The 25,236-nt window shown below is 33.7% G+C and overlaps 2 protein-coding genes across 4 annotated transcripts in view; one reads left to right on the top strand and one right to left on the bottom strand.

The window, feature by feature from the left end:
- Positions 1–25,236, bottom strand: part of LOC111506098 (dynein axonemal heavy chain 1) — a 290,072-nt gene that overhangs the window by 171,674 nt on the left and 93,162 nt on the right. For all 3 annotated transcript variants that reach the window (XM_074181742.1, XM_074181740.1, XM_074181741.1), the window contains exon 25: positions 22,430–22,521. In XM_074181742.1, the coding sequence (XP_074037843.1) occupies positions 22,430–22,521 (92 nt within the window). The remainder of the gene's footprint in view (positions 1–22,429; positions 22,522–25,236) is intronic.
- Positions 1,132–22,232, top strand: CNMaR (G-protein coupled receptor). Its single transcript, XM_074181743.1, has 4 exons — positions 1,132–1,972; positions 6,415–6,535; positions 14,050–14,155; positions 21,869–22,232. The coding sequence occupies exons 1-4, from the start codon at positions 1,154–1,156 to the stop codon at positions 22,083–22,085; spliced, it is 1,263 nt and encodes a 420-aa protein (XP_074037844.1). The 5' UTR covers positions 1,132–1,153; the 3' UTR covers positions 22,086–22,232.

Below are 25,236 nucleotides of genomic sequence, written 5' to 3'. Positions count from 1 at the left end.
TGAATTTTTCACTTTTTAACGTCATTGATTATCAATAACAAAGTGGAAAATCAAAATTTTTTAATTTTTCCAACGGAAAAATTACTTGGAGCTTTTTTTGAAAGCTTTCAAAAAAAGCTCCAAGTAATGAACAAAATTTGGGATTTTTAGTTCAAAAATTATCGGGGTTTTTATGTAAATTTAAAACTTGTAGAAACTAGCTTTTTTTCTCAATAATGATATTCAATGGGTTGAAATAATTTTTATTGTTCAAAGGTCCGTATCGGTGAGCGCGTGCAGGATGCGCATCGCCCGCTTTTAACGTTATTTTCGTCTATAAATTGAAATTATAAATATTGGTGATAGAGTTCCGGGAGGCAGAACTTTTTTTTTGGGAAATTTTTTTTCTCTTTGAGGAACTTTTTCAAATTTCGGATATCTTTAAAATTTTCCGAGATATTTGCAAAAATACCAAACCCCCTGGTTTCACTAAATTGTTTATAACTTTTGCAATCTTTTTCGAGGCCCTCTTGTAATTTGTCAAAAAGTTGCTATAGGTCATTTCGAATCGAATGAGTCCTGGATCATAATTTTCGGTGCCCTTGAACAGAAGTTCCCAAAAAAAAGGATCTTGTGACCCAGACTATCAAATACAAATTTCCCTGTCGATCAGTATCAGTATATACCACTACACAGTAGGATATTCATTGAGATATGGAGCCAAGAGAACACATGGCACTGAAAAGCACAAAACTTTTGAAATAACCTAAAATTTGCCGCCTCCTTACGAACGACATCCCTCAGAAATCATAACTTCAGGAATAACGGGGTCTAGAAATCGCCATTCAGTGCGATTTCTAGCACAAGCCAGACAATACGCACTCGTTGAATTAAATGAGTAACCAACCGACAACTGCCCGACCAAAATTCAGACAATAATGATAGATCAATTTAAAATTTGACCCCTCCCAAAATCTTCTAGTTTTTTTGTTATAGACTCTCGTACTATATTGTACGATGAGTCCGCAATAAACATACCGATAAAACCGTATCAAATATCAAAACGCCTCCATTCCGAAAATTAATCTAACGCTTGCGCCCGAATCCACAACTCCAGCAAACTCTTCAACATTATCCAGTCTTCAGCGCGATTCCACGCGGTACATCTCTCGCTATGAACTCCCCGACGAGTTTAACTTTCCCCAACCTTGAGAGCGCAAACACAGAATTATTTTTTGAGGAGCCACAAATGTCTGCAACGAATGGCACATTTGGTTGCTGCTGCTGTTCCTACGACGAGAAATCTTGCGCGACAGGAGCGATGAACTTTGTCATTTACCTAAACTTCATCCACATGTACTACATCCCAGTGGTGATCGTGGTAGGCTTCGTGGGGAATGTGCTTTCTTGTCTGGTACTGCTGACGACACACCTCAAGCTGAGGAGTTCCAGTTATTATTTAGCAGCGCTAGCAGTTGCTGATACTGGATATGTTTTCTGCATCTTCGTCGTTTACTGTACTTCCAATAACATCTTCGACATATTCAACAAGAACGGTTTCTGCCAAGTCTTAATGTACTTGACCTACGTCTGTTCCTTCCTCAGTGTTTGGCTCATAGTAGCTTTCACTGTCGAAAGATTCATCGCAGTGCAGTATCCCTTGAAGAAGCCATACATATGCACAGTTTCAAGAGCGAAAATAATCGTCCTCAGCCTCACTGCTGTTGCTCTTATTTTTCATTTTTATATTTTTCTGATCGTCAACATAGTTGAGGAACAGTGTCAGCTGGTACCTGAATACCAGAAAGTTGCTGGGTATATCAACTACGTTGACACTATTTTGACCCTTGTCGTACCTGTTGTTCTTATTGTCGGCATGAACACCATGATCGCCATAAGTTTGTTTCGCTTTCGGAAAAAGATGCAGGATGACATAGGTGAAAATCGTGCGGATTCAGAGCCGACTGGATTCTATAACACGAGTAATTCACAGGTGAGACTAAAATGATATAAGATATAAACTTTCAGTTAGAAACGTCACTTTATTGCATGGTGGATATAGTATTTCTCAACCAAGTCAAATTCTATACTCAACTGGTCCAAAAGTTTTTTCAGTGTAATTTTCTGTGATTTCACGAAAGATTTTGGAGATATTTGAGATTACATAAAGTTTGAGTTGACTTGTTTCATAGAAATGGAATCTCTGGCGACAAAAAAATTCAACTAAATACTTTTTTTACATTCCAAATCTGAAGTACTCTTCACGAATAAAAAGAGTATTACAGTTCTAGTATGTGCTATAACGTTGATAATTTCAACTACTATCAACATTATATACCGAAAAATATATAATTTTTTAGGAGAACCTAAATAATTAACATTCGTATGAACAATTACTGAAAATATATTTAAAATGCAGCCCTTTATTAGTTATATATGATTAATATATTCCTATATATTTTATTTAAATGATTCAATTGAACATTGAGATCAACTATTGGACTATGAATTATCATTATAGTTCAAAATACCAAAATACTACATTTAATGCATTGTACAGAGTCCAGTAGAAAATATAGTTTATTTTCTCAAGTCATTGGCCTGTATAGGTGAAGTCCATCAAATCACATCGATTTCAAAAATATTGAGAATTCAATTACATGTTTGTACACGACTACAAAACTGAAAACCTGCGATGAACTTACCATTGTTTAAAGGGCAAAAATCTTTTATTACTGCTGAAATGCATCGATTTTCCCGGTGATCATTGTTTTTGCAGAGTATGATGGTATCCGTAACACCCCTTCGGGTATACAAAACAATTTATTTATTCATTTATTGAGAAAATACATCCATCAAGTCATAAGACCCAGTTATAGGAGTACAAAATACAAAATGAAAAGCTAATATCAGTCCTTATGAACAAAAATTAAACATATAACGTAATCTATATTAGCATTACAAACCATGTAACATTATATCAGTTATGTAGTGCATTATATATTGCTTTCCTAAACTGAGATGAGGGTAAGAAGAATATATCGATATTTTGTAGACTATTGTAGCTTCTACACATAGTTGTCAAAGGATAGTGAAAGTGGTGTTGTTAGTTAGGTACGTCGATGTAAAAAGTCATATGTGACTGTAAGTTATACGAGGAACGTTGAAATTCAAATTTTGTACATAAAAATCAAGTCGGTAATTTGGCGGCGTTTTTTAAGTGATGTATAGTTGAACTCTTCCAAGAGTGAATCATAGCTATGCTCTCTTATGGGGTAAAAACCATGCTTTTTTGAGTGAAGAAATTTCAGAAACTCTCTGTACTGCTTCAATACAATATATATATACATATATATATATATATATATATATATATATATATATATATATATATATATATGTATATATATATATATATATATATATATATATATATATATATATATATATATATATATATATATAGAGAGAGAGAGAGAGAGAGAACGAAGGAAAGAAAGAGATGATATATATATATATATATATATATATATATATATATATATATATATATATATATATATATATATATATATTGTATTGCACGGGATGTTTTTGTTCGATATTTGACGATAACGTTTGTTTGAAGGTGATTGACAATCGTCTTCGGGTGATGACTGTAAAGACGATTGTAGATACCAACAATCGAAACGTCGTGAACTAACGTGACTTGGAATCTCTACACTTTTTTATTTTTTTATTATTTTCTTTTTGCATTCCTTTAATTTTTATTTATTCAATTATTATATTTTTACTTGTAGGTTACTTCACTATCATTTCATTTCAGGTTTATTGTTGCTTAATATAATTGTTATTTTCAACTATTCTTTTTTAATAATTCTTTTTTTTACTTGTTTCAGGGATTTCAAATCATTTTATATAGTAGACAATGGAAGTCCGAACTAGTGAAATTCATTTGACGATAACGTTAGTTTTTCATCAAAGATAATACCCAGATATCTCGATTCGTCAATTCTTGCCAATGTTATATTGTTATATTACACAATTTGTATTTATATATTTGTACAGAGGATTTCCTTGCGAAAGTCATAATTTTACATTTGCCTATGTTTAATGATAGTTCATTTTTCTGACACAAATCAAGTCACTCAGTAATATCGTTTTGTAATGATATACAATCATAGTCTTCAATCTTCCTGAAAATCTTCATATTATCAGCAAAAAGTATTTTTTTAGAGTTGATATAAATGGCATTAACAAACAGAAGAAATAATTCTGGAAAATGACTTTCGTAACGAAAGATCACAAGAATCATTCATAAATAATGATTATATGGTAGTCATCTTGATGATATTCGGTATGGGATACCATTCAAATATTTTCTTCATGGTTAAAACAACAAATATCATATATATGTTCCCCATTATCATTTTCTTTGAGCTGACGAAAATATGAAACGTTTGAAAAAAAACGTTTTGTGTTCCTATTATTACAAATAGAAAATGAACAAGTATTTGAAGATGAAAGGTGTTAGTAATTCAAAATAACGTTATTTCAAGTGCATAGTGAGGAAATCATTTTGAGATTGCAAAAAAATAATACAATTTGAATACTCTGTGATCATGATCGCCACTCGTGCTAAGATTCACATTTTGAGAGGCGAGACCTCGTCAATCCTTAGCTCGAATGAGTTTTCACTTTTAAGAGTTGTCATGGTAGTTGTACGATATCTGGTTAATGGAAAAACTTGGTCTTGCTAGAGTTTTGGTAGGTCCTAAGTTTGATGGCGAGGTTTCTTTCGTCACCCCTAGTTTATAATAATGCAAGGTAAGGTAATGCAGAGAGGTAAGGTGAGGTATCCATTTTTTGACGTTCACGAAAAAAAAAGTATGAAGAATTGCCATAGTGATTATAGGTTTCGGTAATTTTTGGGTTGGCAGGTATGCATAAACAAATATTGACATTACATTCCATTTCCATAACTTTGACAGCAGCAATCATTCATATAAAATAAATAATAACTTTCATGTGTATAATATTATGGAGACGTATATTTCATATCAATAATAGAACAGTACCCAATAATTTATGATAAAAAAAAGTTAAAAGAAATTAATGAAGAAGGCATGGTAGGTGATTGCCAAAATAATAGAGCTACCAGAAGAGCAATGTCAAAAATATGTTGGGGCTAAAATTTTCCACAGAACACCGCAAATTTCCTTAATGATTTCATGAATTGTGGTAGTCTTTCTGCTTCTCGGAATGGGTCTAACATTAAAACTCCTCCTTTTTCGTTTCTTCCTCTTAAGTAAAAGATAGACACTTACTATTGACACGATCGCGGCAATTTTTGTATTTATATCTATCAAAAGAAAAATCAAATTTTACAATGTGACGTTTAAGTTTATCTGGTGACATTACCTTTACACCATTCGAATATATCCGTCAAAGTTCGTAGTATGGCGCTTTTTGATTGGTCGGAGGTAAGAACGCAACGCAGAAAGTTGAAAATAGCCGACTTGTTACCTTGTGTTACTTTGCCTTACCGACGTTACCTTACCTTACTTTTTATCTAGAACGCAAGTGTGTTTTCTCAATGCTTCAACTTTCTTAACTTACCTTACCTCGTTACCTTGCGTTTTTATAAACTAGGGGTCAGACCCTATCAGCAACATGGGTCTGATGGAAGAAACCCAATGCAGGTTCTGTCAAGAAGAGGAAGAAACCGCACTGCATGTGCTCTGCGAATATGGAGCGATAGCAAGGCTGAGACACGCAAGATGCGGAGTAGGAAAACCAGAGGCTGCCAGCTATATGAAGGGGTCAATCTCATCAGTCTCATCAAAGAGATTAAGCTAGACAATGAGCTCTAACAACCAAGGAGCATCACAATATATCTGAAAAGTTCGCAGCCGTAGGCCAGCTCCTTGACAATCTAATCTAACGGAAAATGTCATTTCAAAGCTGTTGAGGGATTTTAATCGTCATTTGGCATTAAATCCTCATTGATTTTTGTTTTTCATGAGATATCAACAAAAACTCCCACAATAATCATCTCTGTACAAACAACTGCATTTAGAAAGGACTTCAAAATTTAGAAACTTTTCCACCGCAAACTCCTGCCTGAGTTGTATCTTTCAAAAAGCAGAATGAAAGTTTGGGAGCTTTTCTGCTGATCGCTTAAAAAAATGGCTCGTTATGATCTAATATAACCGGTTTTTCAATAGTACCAGTGGTGAATTTGAAACCACATTTGGAACATATCTTCGAATAACTGATCTTGAACCTTTTGAGATCAAAAAAATTGTTGTAAGATATAATTCGCTAACCAACACGACAGTTTATTCTAAGCAGTAGCTATGCTTTATTTTCATTGTGAAGAATATTCTCGAAAATGAATTGTAGAATATAGTAGCAGAGTTCATTTTTTTCCAGAGTACAAGTTCAACAAAAAAATCGAGAGAATGTCATAGTCTACAGGACATGGAAGTAAGTGAACCGAAAAAAACTGCAGCTGTAAAAAACAACTATGAAAGACGACAATATTCTCGTATACGTAAGTACATGTCCATATGTTGATTTTCTACAACAATTTAATGATATGATAATAATTCATTTCAACAAGAATTGAAATAATTAAACAAACTGTCTTTTCGCTGAATACTGTATTTGCAAAATATCCAACCCCGTTCATTATGAAATGATCATAGATGCATTAATTACACAAGTCTGCAACAAAAAAGCTGTCTGGATGTTTTTAACCGATGCCTATGTATTCAGGTGTTCTGAAAACTGAAAAAATGCTCAAAAAATTCCAGAACGTCAGGTTATTTTGCAAAACGCAAAATTATATATCATAAGAAAAGGTTTCTTTTGAAAGTCAAAATGAATAGTAACAATATACACACCTTAAATATCAGTACTTTCTGAATCAAGAAGGTTTGGTGCATACATTCAATATCTCATATGACCCAGCACAGTTTCGTATTTTCATAGATGCTTTGAAAAGAAAGAAAGAAAAGATGGAAATTGCTTCAAATACTGGATATCAAAGTTTCCATACCTCTCAGAGGCAAAGTTGAAGAAAAGTGTTTTCGTTGGAACAGATATTAGACGGCTTATGATTGATCCACAATTCATCACAACCATGACCGATCCTCAGGAAGGAGGGTAGATTGCTTTTAAAAATGGCCACAGATAAATTTTCAGGATGTTTGACCACTCGTCAGTGCAAGGTAATGTCTATCATCAACATAAAGTCGATTATTTTCGATAACTGAAAATCGAATTCCTTCAGAGTATCATTCCTCGAACTAGGCTGAAAAAAAAAATGTTTATCATCGCCCCATCTGCCTGTGAACGAGGTAACAAACCGCAGATCCGAAATTTGCTCAATTCCTCGTATAAGGAAGAAACCTTCACAAAATGAGTGGCCATACTTGGAGACTGGCTGTACATCAAACAACAGTGCATCCTTCTATAAACACTCCCAGAACTATTTTAGAGTGCTTGAAAGACAACAACATAGCTGGGCAATTATGACGAAAATAGTGTTAGTCCCTATTTTTTTCGGCGACAAAAAAATGTGAAAATGAATCCCCAATTACCACCCAAATTGAAAACAATCATTGCTACTTCACAATTCACTACATTAATGTATTCGCTTCAGAAGTTCAACTGTTTGAGAGTGCCCAGTTTTGATAAAAGTTGAGCTGAAAGCGGAAATATCATTTTTGTTTTCCATAATTACGTTTTTCTCAAAATATTTCAAAAACTATTATTGATACGTAAAATATAAATGATTTCGAAAAAAATAGTTTAGGAAGAAGCTTTTCCATTCTTCTTTCTCTTCCCTTTAAAATACTTGATTTCGAATCCCGCAGGGGCGACACTTTTAGGAATGAAAAGTTATGTTGTATTACGAAAAATGTCTTTTGATGCATAGTATGTTGCGGGTTATAACCATGAAATGGTTTTCTCAAAACATCAGCACCCTGTACTCCAAAAGTAACGACCTTCAGGACATATGTTGCGAAGTTTTTTCCCAAAATGAACCCAAAAATAACTTTCTCATATTAGCATATTATCAAGAAACACCCTGTATATCATCAATGTAATGTTTCTAACAGAACCAAATGTTTTCAACTAAGGAAGTATTTGATAAGGATGATGTTTTATATGAAACTGAGACACACTGTACAAACAGAAAACAAGACATGTGAAGTTTGCTTTGAAGTTTTCGGAAAGTTATTGGTTTCATGTGGTTACCAGTCACTTTGTTTGAATGACATCAGTGGGTTGTTTCCAATAAGCACACTCAAGGAAAACCAGTCGACATTACTTCAGTGATATTCGATGTGCTGTAATGTATTATTTTCATTGTTCTTTTACATAGAGTAAATAAATGAGCCTGATATGTAGTGTAATGTGGTGAAAACTTCACGACGATCTGGATCTCTAATCTTGGTTTTGATGAAAACAAAATTACTTGTTTCATTCTACGTTTTCGGTTTTTCTACATCTTCCAAGAGACAATCAAACAACGGTGTAGAAAGGAAAAAATGTAGCCACACTACGCGATAAATTTTCAATCCATTCAAAACTATAAAATTCTGACAGCATATAGGTAACCTTTATTCAACGGTTTTATTTAGCTTGCCCTGTTCGTTTGTTTTTTGTTTGTTTGTCTATTCATTTGTTTAGGTCAAATTTAGTAATTGAAGTTTGACGCCCTACCTGTTGACATATCCATCTGAAATTTTGTACACAAATTTAGTTTGGATGGCAATACAGTTTAATAAATAGCGTATCTTTGTGAATTCAAGATGGCGGCAGCTACAAAATGTGGATTACATATTGTTTCTCAACTTCCTCAATATATGTATCAAATGACAGGGGCTTGACTATTAGAATGGAAGTACACTTTGAAAAATTTGCGAATTCAAAATGGCCGCAGCTAGAGAATGACGGATTACATATTTTTTTACAACTACCTCTATATGGGTATCAAATGAGTTATCAAATGATAAGGCTTCACTAGTAGAATAGTAGTACACTTCGAAAAAGATGCAAATTCAAGATGGGCGCAGCTACAAAATGACGGATTACATTACAAAACGACGGATTACAGATTTTTTTTTACATATTTCATTTTCACTTGACGTTACATGACTTCTGGTTATTTGGTAAAGGAGAAATCTTTGCTATTTATTTGAGCATTTCGAAAGAATATTTCTTTATTCCTCTCCTTTTAGACAATGGGAAATTGTATGGGAATTGTCCTAAAAGTTGATTATTATCAGAGGAAACATAGAAAGTGTAAGATTATGACAAGAGTAAGATATTATTACATATTGAAACTAAATCGAATTTACATGAAAGATCATGATATTTTCCTCTAGATAAAAACGGATCTACGTCATAAAAACATTTCAGTCAAATATGATTTTGAAAAAAATGTATTGTAGGTAAACAGTTTCGAATTTCATATTCAAGTAATTTTTTGTTGTGATATTTTTACTGGATAGTTTAAAAAATCGCAATAGGTGTTTCACTGTACAATAGCTTCCTCAGAAGTCTCCATACTGACTAAATTGTACCTATTAAGTGCTTTATATAATATATATATAAGTACTACTAATTAGAAATAAAAACAGTATTTTAATAGCCCTCATTTGTAAATTATAATAATGTTTGAATTTTTAATCAATTCTTGCCTGAACTCAGGTAAAATTAGCAAAAACAAAGAAGGTAGGTTAAATGAATCGAATTGTTATGATGAAGGACTAATTATATTTCGGGAATTGGCAACGCTTATGTGAATAGGTGGAATTTGGCAACACCATAATGAAGTTTGACATTTTTTAGCATGGACGTACTCACTTTTTGATGTACAAGTGCTATTTGTTTTGTTTACAGTGAGTTAAGAAAATCAATTCATTGTTGGATAATTTTTCACAACTTTCGACGTAGATTATCTTAACAAGTATGTTCGATAAACTCAGTTCTTTGTATGGCAATAAAGCACCATCAAAAATCACAGTATATCACTGGTATAGTGAATTAAATCGTGTTCGTAGTTCTGTCATCGATGTAGTGCGTGAACTGATAATGCAAGATCGTCATGTGACATATTGAAAGATAGAGACATCCTTGCACATTAGTTCCACTTGAATATATTCGATTTTGTATGAACACATAGTTGTAAAAAAAAATGTGTCCTCGTTGGATACCCCATAATTCCGCTTGAGCAATGAAGAACGGTCAATTTTAACTGGTACATGAAATCTTCGGAGAAATTCGTCAAACAAACCGCCGAAGTCGAACAATTCTCCATCATGATTATGCGAACTCTCTCACACCTCGTCAAACATGTGAATTTTTGAGCAGTCAAAACATCGAAAACGTCTTACTCGTACCTCTCATTACTCTTCCTCAATAATTGACTATATTTGCAGTAATTTGAATCTCACAAACACTGATTGACAAACACTGTCAATAAAAGTGAAAAAGTGGGTCGTCTATTCAGTAAGCATAACTATAATAGATTTTATCAACGCTGTGAGCAAACGAATTGGTTTTCCTTTTTATTTAATACTCACCCTTTTGAGGCGTTCTATAACGGATTATTAGTGAATTTCAACAAATATTTCCCGCTTCAAAAATTGAAAGTAAGAAATAAAAAACCTTGGTTGACAAACGCAATTAAAATCTCCGCCAAGAACTTGAGATCCTTACATCATGTAAGAAAATTTATAGATCCTACCCAAACCTCATTTATGGATTACTATAATAAGTACAGGTCAGTGTAAAGTAAAACTTTGAAGCTTGCTAAGCAGATCTATTACAAAGAAAGACTGGATAAGGCAGGAAATAAATCAAAAGAAAGCTGGTCCATTATTGATGATTTTAGAGGAAAGGCAAATACACGTTCAGTTGAGGTTTCCTTAGACCCCAACTCACTTAATGATTTTTATTGCTCTGTAGCGGACAAACTCACTAAGAATATATCGTCATCTTTAAATCCTTTACAGTTTCTTTATAATGTCAACATATCTGATAGTTTCTTCTTTTATGAAACCAACCCCGACGAATTAATAGTGGTTCTCAAGGACATCAAAAACAAGAATGGCAGGAGTGTAGATGACATTTCTATTAAAATATTGGAAACTCTACCATTTTCAACTTTGGATGTCTTATCACATCTTATCAATCTGTCTTTTCAATCTGGAGAGTTCCCATCGTTCCTGAAGACTTCTCTCATAATCCCCCTCCATAAGGGTGGACCTACTGATGATCCTTCCAATTTCAGGCCTATAGCACTTATTCCTGCTCTTGCAAAAATCATAGAAAAACTGGTCAAAATAAGAATGTTATCGTTTTGTAATGCCAATAACATTCTTACTCCTCACCAATTCGGATTCCAAGAAAATAAGGGTACTAATGATGCAATGTTCTCCCTTCTAGAAACAGTTTATTCCCATTTTAATGCCAATGAATCGCTGGCTGCAATTTTCTGCGACCTAACGAAAGCATTCGACTGTGTCAACCACGAGATACTTCTGAATAAATTGCAGAAGTATGGTTTCCGAGGCATCACCCTTCAGTGGTTCCACTCATACTTATCGGGACGCAAACAAACAATCAAAACATCTAAATACTCTGCTGAACACTTCATTAAATGTGGAGTGCCGCAAGGCTCGATCCTTGGCCCAATTCTATTTTTCATCTATATAAATGACTTAGCTTTCATAGATATATCAGCCACCATCACCCTCTTTGCTGACGACACCACTTCATTAAGGCACAACACAGATAACGCTATTCTGCATGGGATCATCTCGGAAGACATGAAAAAAATTAAAGAATGGCGTGACTAATAAATTGTCTTTCAACATCAAAAAAACCAGCATCCTCACTATTCGCTGCACTTTCCCTGAGATCTGCCTTGGTAACGAAATCTTAGAAAGTATACATACTTATACATTTCTTGGGCTGAATATAGATGATAAATTGAAGTTCAAAGACCATACAATGAACCTAAGCAAAAAGCTTGCCTCAGGCTGCTACGCGCTTAGAGTCATCTCGACTGAATTAGGCTATGCCCATTCAAGAACAGCCCATTTTGCTCTTATAGATTCACATATCAGATACGGAATCGCATTCTGGGGAGTCTGTTCCAGAGACTTATTTCATATGATTTTTGTCCTTCAAAAAAGAGCTGTCCCTTACATGTGCAAGGCTGCTTCCCGGGTTACTTGCAAACCTGTTTTCAAAGCTCACAGTATTTTAACTGTACCCTCCCTATACAATTTGGAAACAAGCTGTTTAATAAAGAAACACCATTTGTCTAGGGTGAATCACACTCCTCCTCACAACACCCGAAGTCACATTAGGAATATTGAATTGCCCACTCCCACTGTTTAATCATCTGTCAGCTAAAATAAAAGAAATCAATGCTTACATTAAATTCAGAAAAGTGATCAAAAGGCTTCTGGTTGATGGGGTTTATTACTCAGTTCAGGAGTATTTTGATGATATTTTTGTCTCCTGATTCACTCGATAACCAATATTTTCTCGCTTAGCATATTATTTTATTATTTTTATATATTCCACTCAATTTATATATTTCTTTTTGTATTATTGTTTGTATTTTCTGACTTTGTCTATAAGATGTATTTTCTTCAGACAATAAAGTATATTTGATTGATTGATAACTCATCCTCTGTACAGTCCTGATTTGGCACCCAATGACTTCTTCTTCCCAAATATCAAAGATAAACGATTTACGAGCACCGTAGAAGCAGTTGCAGAGTTCGAAAAACATGTTTCGGAGGTATCTCAAGAGGAATGGAAAAACTGCTTGGACAAACGGTTTGAACGAATGCGAAAGTATACTGAATTAATTTAGAATTTAATTGAATTCTTCTTGAGGGCTCTGTAATAATGAATTTCATAAACAAACCTTTCACAAAACTCATACGATTATTATCGTTTCAATTTCATAAAAAATAATGAGTTCCTAATTGAATTACTCACATATTAAAAAAATATTAAATTGGTGTTGTCTAGGAAATTTGGTTGTTTGCAATTTTTTTATTTTTTTTTAATATGTATCTAATATGTCTGAGGGTTTTTGAAATAGTAATATTATCAACACGAAAAAACTACTGTTCGGTGAGTAATTTATTTAAGAACTCATTTCTTGTGAAATTGAAACGATAATAATCGTATTAGTTTTGTGGAAGGTATGTTTATAAAAATTCATTGTTACAGAGCCCTGAAGAAGAATTTAATTGAATTCGAAACGTCGGTAAAAAAAATTTTTTAATTGATCCTGTTACTCAACCAACCTTTTTTCAGATAAAAAGTACCCATCCTATATATTATATAAATCACTAAGATGTGTGATGGAATCGGTCGATACTTGATGAATATCCATAACGTATAGAAGCTATTCTACAGTGAACCTGATTGCTTATCATGGCATTCCCCAACTGAAAAAAGATTGATTTTCTTCCAAGAAAGCGGTGATAAAAGTCGTAAGAACAAGTTATTTTTTTGGTTCATAGTTTGAACGATAGAATATTCTGAATTTCAGTAGTTCGGACTTCCACTAGTTCGGACAATTATATTAAGCAAAAAAAACCTGAAATGAAATAATAATGAAATAAAATACAAGTAAAAATGAAACAATTGAACAAAATTAAAAAAATACAAAATGAAAATAAAGATAAAAATAAAAAGTTGAGAGATTTTAAGGCAAGTTAGTTCACGACGTTTCGATTGTTAGTATCCACAATCGTCTTCGGGTGATGACTCGTCATGAAACATTGTCAATCACCTTCAAACTAACATATAATATTCTGGCATTCAAATCGTGTTTGTGTCTTTGTTGACAGTTGGTCAATACTTCCTTATACACCGCTTTTGAAGATATTTCTCTAAAATAATTTCCTATAAGTATCTGCTTCTCGAGATTTATGAATTTGAAAAATATTAGTTTTGTCTCTTCCCAAGTCATTTTTTTGTGAGTTCTGAAAAAATAAGAGACAAAATTTAACTTTTCAGATGTCAAGAAGTCAGCGAGACACGGAATGTCAATTCAAATACAGCATAATATCAACAAGATGCTGCTGGTGATATCGTCTGTGTTCATCGCTCTGAATCTACCGAGGTAATGTTAGACTGTTTAGGTTAATATTACCGTTAGTTGAATGGTTTGTTTCGAAATAAATTAGAATCATTAATTTTTTTTCAGTTTTCAATTTCAAAAGCGTAACAGACTATAACAAACCAAGATCAGCCCAGCCTCCTGAACACTCTCTCTCACCTTTCTTTCTTCCTTTCTTCCGCTCTCATCCCTTTTCCTTTCTCTTTCTCTCTCTCTCTCTCGCTCTCATCTCTTTCAAAATGTCTCAGTATACTTTGGATTAATTAGAAGGGCTGGAAAGTTTGTAAGCTTACACTACTAACCTCAAAAGACACATGTACAAGCTTCACAGCTATTGGACTATTAGTTTGTGAGATAGAACATTTTGAGTGAATCAACTTTTGTTAGTTTGGAGAAAATAGATATAAGGAAATTTTGTGTGCTGATTAAGCATTGTTTTTTGCGAAAAACAAATACTGCGGAAGCCAAGACTTGGTTTGATTAATATTGTATAGATTTTGTTGCACTGAGAAGTGGTTTGCTAAGTTTGAATGAGATGGGATGAGCACCGAGGATAATGCACGCTGTGGATGCTCCAAAGAGCCCATTACCGAAAAATACATCAAAAAAGTCCACAAAATCATTTTGAATGACCGCAAAGTGGAGTTGGAGATATAGTGCATGAATATTTGGGTATGTGAAAGCTCTGTTCAAAGTGGGTGATCACAATCGACCAAAATCAACAATGAATTGATGATTCCGAGCAGTGTTTGGAGCTGTTCCAATCGGGCTTCGAATTGCTTCCGCATCCACCGTATTCTCCAGAGCTGGCCCCCAGCGACTTTTTCATATTTTCAGACCCTAAGAGAATGCTCGAAACTCCTATTTTGGGGCTAAAGAAAAATCATACTATAAAAATAGTTTCAAAAAATTGTATGACCACTATAATCGATATATCGTATTCGAAGGCAACTATAGTGAATAATAAAATCGAATTTTATCAATTTTTTTATATGTTAGCCTACGAACTTTTCATCTCAACTGTGAAAGTGTTATTCATTCTACTTATTGAAAGTTATGTAAGTACTCTTTTGAATGGAGAAGTTGAAACCAAGAAAATATTTTTCAATCATGTTCATTTTTTATTTTCTGACTGATATTGATAGAATCAAGCAACAAGTATTTGCTGAAAAAACTATTCCATTATTATAGCATTGAATAGCTTTCTAATTGATTCAGTTAATTTTTCATCACTCATGTAGTAAAATTTTCTTGCCAGCGTAAAGTAATTATTGTCTATTGATCGATAATGAAAAACAAGGAACGTAACTACTCAAACCCTAATTCATCTGTCACGTCATAATCAGTTCATAATTAGTGAACTATTAAAGTAACGAGCTGCAATTAAATTTTGTGGAACTTCGTCGGCATTCATGATGGCGTGAAGTTTCTAGAACACAATCAAAGAGAAGTTGAACTCTCTTTATAGAATATTCAAGAAACAGTGCATTTATTTGAAAACTGATTTTCAAATATACCACAATGATATTGAACAGTCAATTTTGTGTAGGAAATCAGTGTTTCCATCGACTTTTCTGGAGATTTTTTTCTGCCCACAATCTGAGAAAGTTAAAAATTGCAATGGGGCTGTAGAAAGCGCAAATTATTTTGTTGTCCCTTATGAGTTATTGCATGGATTCAAAATATTTCCTACAAAGAAATACCATTAGTGTCACATTCCGGACATATTTAGACCGGATCATTGTCTGAATCGTGTAAGGTTTCTTCTTCCTCGTCACTAATGTCCATAAGTGCATGTAAATAGGCATGTTCGCATTCGTAAGACATTTTACACACTTCTAAAATCTCAATTATGCTTCTACGCAATATAAACGGTAACTGATCACACAGAGTGAAGTGGTAAACTTATTCGCTTTACCATTTTATACAAGTTAAGACCTGAAAGCTGTGTATTCTAGGAAATACACATGGCGTAAAAATACATGACAACATTTATACGCCCCATGTACCTCTGAGTCACACAGGAATGAAATGGGGTAAAATAGGAAAAAACGTAATTTTATTTCATTGTAGTACAAAATAAATCATTGTTTGATTCCGTTGATTTCGCGTCGCTCACAAGAACTTGGCCTTAGGCAGACTACAACTTAGCGAATTTTGTATCGTGACTTTGGCTCACACCCGTACAAAGTTCAACTGATCCAAGAACTGAAGGTAAACGACCATAGACAACAACGTATGTTCACTCGATGGGCTCTAGAGCAGTTGGCAGCGAACCCTAATTTTCATCGAAAAACCATCTTCAGCGATGAGGCCCATTTCTGGATGAATGGGTACGTGAACAAACAAAATTGTCGAATTTGGAACGATACCAATCCACATAAGATCCAAAAGCGTCCACTGCATCCCGAAAGAGTCACTGTTTAATGTGGATTTTGGGCTTGTGGTGTCATCGGTCCATACGTCATCGGTCCAACGGCGAGCACTATAGGTCGATGATTACCAACTTCTTTTGTCCTGAATTGGATGATCACGACACCAACGACTTGTGGTTTCAACAGGACGGCGCTACGTGCCACACATCTCATACTACATTGGATATTCTGCACGAGCGATTCGAGGGCATGGTCATCTCACGTGGAGTTGAACTGATCACCGAGATCGCACGATTTGACTTCGATAGACTTTTTCTTGTAGAAACACACTTTGTTTTATTCAAATGCAAGGCTAGGTAGCGCCTAATGAAAAAGCCTACTTAAGAAGCGTCATACAGTTTCCAAGTTTTCATCTTTGAAGTGTTTGAAATTAAAATTAAGTGAAATTAACGTTTATATTGTAATTGGTTTTTATGTTTTCAGATTGTTTTCATTTTGTCACATGTTCTTCTTCAGAAAGAAATTCAAACAGGGAAACACACTATGCATTCAACCTTCCAATTGTTCCTATATATGAATAATAATCCGGTCGATCTAGACATTGGATGAATTTCACTAGTTCGGACTTCCATTGTCTACTATATAAAATGATTTGAAATCCCTGAAACAACTAAAAAAGAAGAATTAAAAATGAATAGCTGAATAACAATTATATTAACAAAAATACACTTGAAATGAAATGATAGTGAAATAAAATACAAGTAAAATAAAACAATTGAACAAAAATAAATAAAAATAAAGAAATAAAAAAAAAGAAAATAAAAAGTTGAGAGATTCCAAGTCACATTAGTTCACGACGTTTCGATTGTTAGTATCTACAATCGTCTTCGGGTGATGACTGGACTGATTCCTCCGAGAGATGACTATTTATAGGTCGTTCGAGTACTTTCACTTATCTTCGCTTTCCATTTTCCGCTTCACTGGTTCCGTGGGAGTTGGCCATTTTTCGCTTGATGATGGGTTTCCATATGTTACGTATTTCTACGCTGGCCTAGCTGAATACGTTGTTGGACAACATGTATGCGTCTTCCTTGAATTTTCTCCTGAACTAATGTTCCTCTCTGTGCAAGATCTCAGCTTGGGACCACTCTATGTTGTGTTGATGGGTCCAAACATGGTCTGCTATTCCTGATTTGCTGGTTTCCCCTCGCTGTGTGTGTTTCCTGTGCACAAGAAGCAAATCAGGAAAAGCAGACCATGTTTGGACCCATCAACACAACATCGAGTGGTCCCAAGCTGAGATCTTGCACAGATAGGAACATTGGTTTAGGAGAAAATTCAAGAAAGCCGCATACATGTTGTCCAACAACGTATTCAGCCAGGCCAGCGTAGAAATACGTAACATATGGAAACCCATCATCAAGCAAAAAATGGCCAACTCCCGCCAAACGGTCATCTCCCACGGAAAATGGAAAGCGGGGATAAGTGAAAGTACTCGAATGACCTATAAATAGTACAATCGAAACTCAGTGAACTAACGTGACTTGGAATCTCTCAACTTTTAATTTTTATTTTCTTTTGTCATTTCTTTATTTTTATTTATTTTTGTTCAATTATTTTCTTTTACTTGTATTTTATTTTACTATTATTTCATTTCAGGTTTATTTTGCTTTCTATAATTGTTATTTTCAGCTATTCATTTTTAATTCTTCTTTTTTAGTTGTTTCAGGGATTTCAAATCATTTTATATAGTAAACACTGGAAGTCCGAACTAGTGAAATTCATCATGAAACATTGTCAATCACCTTCAAATAGATATCGGATGGTACATAAATCTACAACAAGCTGCAATTGCGTGTAATTGTTCAAAACATAGTTAAAAATAAGATTTTGAAATTCCGAATGATTGCGATGCCTGGAAAAAAATGTATTCGAAGTAAAAGGTCAAAAGTCTCTAAAAAAAATGGTTTTTTGCGATTTTCAGGAAAACGATAAGTTTTGTCATAAAAAAACTTCAAATAAAAATTTTAGACCATAAAATTCTCTACAAAAAATGTATCAATACTTTTTTTTCTTAGAGCCACCGTTTCTGATATACGACGAGTCAAAAAAATGTAATCGTCATTATATGCACACGTTTCCATGCCACCTATAAGGTAGTGTACTTAGCGCGTTTTTTTAAGTGGTTTCCCCAGTAGGCCTATTCCACATGTCTGTTGTGATTCTGTCAAATTGAAAACTTGCATGATAAAATATATTAGAAAGGGTTGGAAACTATAAAAGCGATTGAAATTAAAAAAATGTAAAAATTTATTCATCTGAGTCATAACCTTCAAATACTTCTTCTTGTCGTTCTTCTTCTTGGTCTTCTTTTTCTTCTTGATCTTCTTCTTCTTCTTGATGTTCATCCTGGGTGTAGGTAAACTGCGTCAAGAGTGATGTATCGCATGTTTCCTCGTTGGTATCAAATGAATCCTCCACTATTGGTGATTCAGCATTAGACAGATGTTGGCTCAAGATTACAAGGTTGTACGCTAGGTACAAATTAAGGGACTGGATTCCATTCTATCTGATATTCTTATATTTATACTTATGTATACCAATAGAAAAATATTTTTACTTAAATTACAACTTCAGAGATGTATATACGTGACATACTTATGCATATAATGATTACAGCTTTTACAACTTTTTGACTCGTCGTATCTCAGAAACGGTGGCTCTAAGAAAAAAAAGTATTGATACATTTTTTGTAGATAATTTTATGAACTACAATTTTATCTCAGGTTATTTTATGATAAAACTTACCTTTTTCCTGAAAATCGCGAAAAACCAATTTCTTTCGAGATTTTTGACCTTTGATCTCGAATAATTTTTTTTCCAGGCTTCGCAATCATTCGGAATTTCAAAATATTATTTTCAACTATGTTTTGAAGAATTACACGCATTTGCAGCTTGTAAATTTATGTACCTTCACTCTTATTTTTAGTCTAATTTGACCGGACTATAAATACTCCAACTATAGTAAAACCAATAATGATTGAGAGTAAAGCGCGTTGTCATATCTAAATTTTACGTTACCAGAATCAAAATATAGTAAGCAGTAGAGTTGTAGGTTGTGGCAAATTATAAGATAATACACAATACTAGTACGATTAAAAGGTATTATTTATGACAAAAATCAGTAATGAGCTTGTAATGAGTAATACTTATACATTTCCTGATTACTGATCAGTTAAAATTCATTATTTTCTGTATAGTGTTAGATATTTATTACAACTAGTGGCAACGTTGTACGCAACGATATTTCTGTCTTTGTCACTTTACCGTAACTTCCATCTCATCGTTGCAGTCCTCACAAATGTACTTGCAACCATGAGCGTATCATTGGTTTGTGAATTATACAGCGTGAATTGTACGTTTTACAGTTAAGTTAGTCAGCAATCGACGTGTTGTGATAATAATTGGTGAAAATAATAGTGCTAATAAGTGTTTAAGCGTTACATAATTATATTTCTACACCGTTCTCAAACTACTCAAAAAATGGGAGACATGGTCGGGCCTTCCACGTCGAAAAAGGTAAAACGGTCGGAGTCTCGGTCAGTAAGAGAAAAACAAATTGTACTGCGAGTATTTCACTGTCTTGAAAGAGATCATCAGCCACCAAAAGATGACTTTGTGCATATGTGCTGTAATTGTACGTGTGTACCTCCGAATAACCAACCGGGCATTTCTACATCATTGAGTTCCACAATTACAAAAGATGAATTATTTGATATGTGCTCTGATTATACCGGTGTACCAAAATCATCGATTTACAAAATACTAAGAGAAGCAGAAATTCATGGGGACGTAAAAACGCCAAAAACTAGTAGCGGACGAAAAAAAAAATCACAGTTGATGAAGAAGCCAAAACCAGTATACGCAGAACTATTCACAGTTTCTTTTTCAGAAATGAGCACAAACAGTTCTGGAGGCACTTAGCGATCATGGATTGGTCCCAAAAATGGGTAAAGAAACTTTTAGGAAACTTGTACACGAAATGAAATTCACGTACGGAAAAGATGACAGGAAAGCATTCTCATTGAACGTCAAGAAATAATAGCATGGAGAAGAAACTATCTAAGAAAAATTGACGAATTTCGGAAGCTCAAAAAAAATTGTACTTCATGGACGAGACATGGGTTAACCAAGGACATACGGTCAAAAAAGTATGGCAGGATGGTTATATAACAAGTGCACGACAAGCCTTTAATGAAGGTTTGTCAGTTGGGTTAAAACAGCCATCTGGAAAAGGTAGTCGTCTGATAGTTACGCATATAGGAAGCGACAGTGGATTTTTACCAAATGGTGAATTAATATTTAAATCTAAGAAAACAGGCGACTTTCATGAAGAGATGAATGCGGAGGTGTTTGAAAAATGGTTTGAAGGCATCATTCAACTTGTGGAACCTGGGTCTGTCATCGTCATGGACAATGCCCCATACCATAATCGACATTTAGAACCATTACCGAAACAATCATGGAAAAAAGCAGCAATTCAAGAATAGTTAATTAATAAGAACATCCAATATAACAAAGATAGTTTATAGGCAGAACTACTTCAGCTAACAAAATTACACACAGACAAATATAAAAAATTCGCAGTGGATGAAATGGCGTTAAGTCGTGGATTTACAGTTTTAAGGTTACCACCATACCACTGCGAATTAAACCCAATAGAATTAATCTGGGCGCAAGTAAAAGGATATGTGGCACGAGAAAACAGAACATTTAAATTAGTGGACGTGCAACATCACCTACAAGAAGCTATTCGAACTGTTTCTGCAGAAGACTGGAAGAAATGCATGCAGTATGTTTTAAAAGAAGAGCAAAAAATGTGGGACATAGACGACCGTATTGAACACAATATTGAACCAATCATAATTCACTTTGATGATAGCGGTAGCAACAGTGACGAATCTGAGGTTGAAGATTAGACGAAAATTTGTACATTTACATTTATATTATATTCTATTATCAAAAATTTGTAATTTGTATTTTCTAGTACCCCTGACGATGAGTTTAAGTTACTCGAAAGCTTGAGAATAGTTATAAAGAGTTCACTTATCAATTAATTGCTGCAACCCAATAGTGGAAAAAAGTTATATATATATATATATATATATATATATATATATATATATATATATATATATATATATATATATCCTTCCTTATGGTATCCTTCCTTATGAAAAAACTGTCATAATTTCAATGCTTTAGTGATTCAAATCATCAAAAATACATAAAACATAAGAAAAGCTATCAACAATTGTCGAATTTATTTTTTATTTTTCAGCTATCTACTCCGCATCTGCGTTTACTTCGAGGAAATTATATATGGCGACTTCGGCCTCAGCTACTTCGAATGCATTCAACAATTTGCCATGGTTTTATACTACACCAACTTCAGTATAAACTTTTTGCTCTATACGATGTGTGGAGAAACGTTCAGGTTATGTTTGAGGACACTCTTCAAGGATATATTTCGTAAATTATCTAGTTTCCGTGAGTGAATTTAAAAAGGACAAATCTCTCAAGGGATGTGAGAGTATTAACAAATATCAAAATGTGTGAAAATGTCCATTCTGATTTGGATTTCACCAAACTTCACTGCATGAAATACGTCTTGATAATGTTTTTTATAATTTCAATATATTTTATGTATGTTCTTTTTATTTCGGTATGAGATGTTTCCTAATTGAAATAAAAATACTTCAAAGTATCAGACTATTCAATTCATCTAAAACAGTTTGATTCTGCACGACACGAAAGATCATTCAAAAAAACTATTTCTAGAAATAAATTTCCTATCCTCATTATCTGAACGCCCACACTCTTTTAAGAAAGCAACTCTTACCTTTGTTTTTCCCGAACCCGTTGGGCCGACCAACATCAAGCCGTGTCTCACAACTGTTGTTTCGTATAATTGGATAACTTTTTTCACGAACTCTGAAAATAAACAAGAATTAAGTTCAAAGAATAACGATATGTTAGCAAGGTCGTCGAGAAATTCATTGATGAATTATTTATTGAATGAAAAAAAGAACTTCAAGTTGCATACGTTCAAGATACTCCCTAACTATAAATGATCTTGAATTTCTTGTTCTTCAAAATAAGATTACAGAACAGAGAATTGGATGTGACACACACAAACTAAGAATTCAATCATACAGGACATGAAGGAGAATAGAAAAGTGTATTGTTAATGTTTGAAAATGTCCTTATATAACGAATCTACACTAACAACATAAGTTACAAATAAAAGTGGTAAAAACATAGAGAATTTTATTTCTCTAAATTAAAAGGGTTACATTTTTAGGAGTTACTAAGTTTTGGGAAAGAAAGTTTTTGGCTTTCTACTACTCCTAGATGGAGTTGCAGAAAGTGAAAAATGTTAGTTCTCATTTTTCAAGGAGAATATCAATTGAATTTTAAAGATCTGAATGAAACCCTAAGAAACTAAAATGTTTTTAGTATAACAGGAATAAAACTTGAATAGTAATTGAATTCTTTGAAAAAATTTAGTAAACAAAAATTCCGTATCAATTTGAAAATATATTACTGTTTGTATAGATATATTATCTTATTAGTACACTTATGTTCACGTTAATAATAATGCATAAGTGGGTATATGTATGTATATTTATATATTTTTTTCAAGTTTCAGTTCCGATTTATCTTTTTTGTGTGCTCTGTTCATATTTAGTTAAGTTATAGTTAGTTTTTTTATTATTGTTTTTTTCCTGCTATAAGCATTGTATGTTTCTTGGAAAAATAAATTGTTATTATTATTAAAGAAAGTGTACAGCACATAAAGCTGAATGAATTATAATATAATAATGCTTCATTATTACATATCATTGCAGCCCCCAACAGTAGCCTAAAACATTGAGCAGTACACATCATCAAGTTGATAGGAAAGAAAATCAATAATAACAACATCACATCCACAAATACTGACAAAGGTAACACAGTATTGGCCATTCCCTGTTACATTTGCATAAACAAAATACTCGACTTCATACAAACCAGTTCTGCGGTAGTTTTACCTAAAAATCCAACCAACAAATGTCAGATCATAGTATAAAAACTCCATCCAACAAACTACCCCCCTGATCAGACCTGAAAACGGATACCAATAAACCATGTCCAATCTACAAAAGCCACAACTCTACTCATTAATTAAACTTTATAAACAACATCAGCCGATCAGACCAGTAGTATCGTTCCTTATAGCAGAATCGTGTCAAATTTACAAATTCATGATGGATATCATTAAAAACTACACCCAATTTTCATCATCGCTAGGTATCAAGAACTTCTACCTGATTCCACACTGTTTTTCATCGATGTCCCAAATTCATTTCTCCAGAAGATTCTTATTCATTACGATATTCTTCCACAATTGTCAGTGGGTCTAGATCAAATTTATTTTGAATTCAATAAAACAATATAAATACAGTGTGTAAAAGTCAAATGGAATAAATTCATTATTTCGATTACTGTACATATTAAAAAAAAATCTCCAAACACGTCAAATATAAATTATAATTTGACATTCTTCAACGTAAAAATGCCACCTCTTCGAAAGACAGGTACAACCCCCTCTTCATTCTCTATTCAAAAATGTTATCGCTTTCAAGTTTAATGCAACAATTGAAATAAAATAAATTAAAAACATGTGGTTACCGAAATTCCATAAAATACACTCAAAAACTGAAATGTAATGCAAAACGTAATGAAATGTAGAATACGAAAAAGAACTATGGATGTTAACGAAGTAGATGTTCAAAATATTCACCGCGAACGTCTTGGTAACATCTCAATCTCAAATAAAACTGTCTTCTAACATTCAACATATCAGGCATGACCGTCCTAATCACAAGTGTTATTCGTTCTTTTAAGTCATTCAAATCTGAAGGTATAGTTTTGTACACATTGCTCTTTTACATATCCCCATTAAGAGAAATCTAATGATGAAAGATCAGGTGATCGCGCTGGCCATTCAATCGATCCTTGCCTCCCTATCCATCGATTGGGAAATGTTGTATCGGGGTATTGCCGGACATTAACTTGGTAATGTGGTGGTGCTCCATCCTGCTGAAATCATAACGTATTCACTGGAAACCATAACGTATTCACTAAACTTGGAATGACATCATTTTGAAGTCGTGCCAATTAATTATTGCCATTCAAGTAACTCTCAACGAAAAAGAAACCGATTATATGGTTTTCTACAATCCCTGTCCAAACATTAACCTTTTGAAGGTATTGCGTATATTCTTCTCTAGTCCAGTGAGGATTTTCCGTTGTCCAGTAGAGTCAATTTTGCCAATTAGCACGACGGTAAAGAGACAAAGTACATCATTACAAAAATTATTCTAATTGGATGATATTGTTATCTAACATGTCCACAATTTGCTCACAAAAATTGGTTCTTCTATCAAAATCGTCTTCCATGAGCTCCTGAGTAGGTAGTAGTAAATATGTTCACTATCGAGGTATGTCTAAGACTGAATGGGGTGGATGCCTGTCTACTCACATCTAATTTGAGTTCATCACTCATTGCATCGGTAGCTTCTTTTTTATCTGCCCCGCGTGACCAAGCTCGTGATACTGCCTCTTTATTTTGCTTATTGTTTCTTGAGATATGTTCGGGTTTTA

Source organism: Leptinotarsa decemlineata, unplaced genomic scaffold (genome assembly GCF_025532065.1).
Source record: "Leptinotarsa decemlineata unplaced genomic scaffold, Ldec_3_MD MMD2_tig00026314_RagTag_RagTag, whole genome shotgun sequence".
NCBI classification, from domain to species: domain Eukaryota; kingdom Metazoa; phylum Arthropoda; class Insecta; order Coleoptera; family Chrysomelidae; genus Leptinotarsa; species Leptinotarsa decemlineata.
Note: the sequence above shows the minus strand (reverse complement) of the source record. Positions and strands in the feature narration are given on the sequence as shown.

Bases quoted from the DNA above. Each gene is read 5' to 3' on its own strand.
- CNMaR (XM_074181743.1), top strand. From the start codon at position 1,154: ATGAACTCCCCGACGAGTTTAACTTTCCCCAACCTTGAGAGCGCAAAC. The intron at 1,973-6,414 runs GTGAGACTAAAA...ATTTTTTTCCAG, and splicing joins ATAACACGAGTAATTCACAG to AGTACAAGTTCAACAAAAAA. The intron at 6,536-14,049 runs GTAAGTACATGT...TTAACTTTTCAG, and splicing joins ACGACAATATTCTCGTATAC to ATGTCAAGAAGTCAGCGAGA.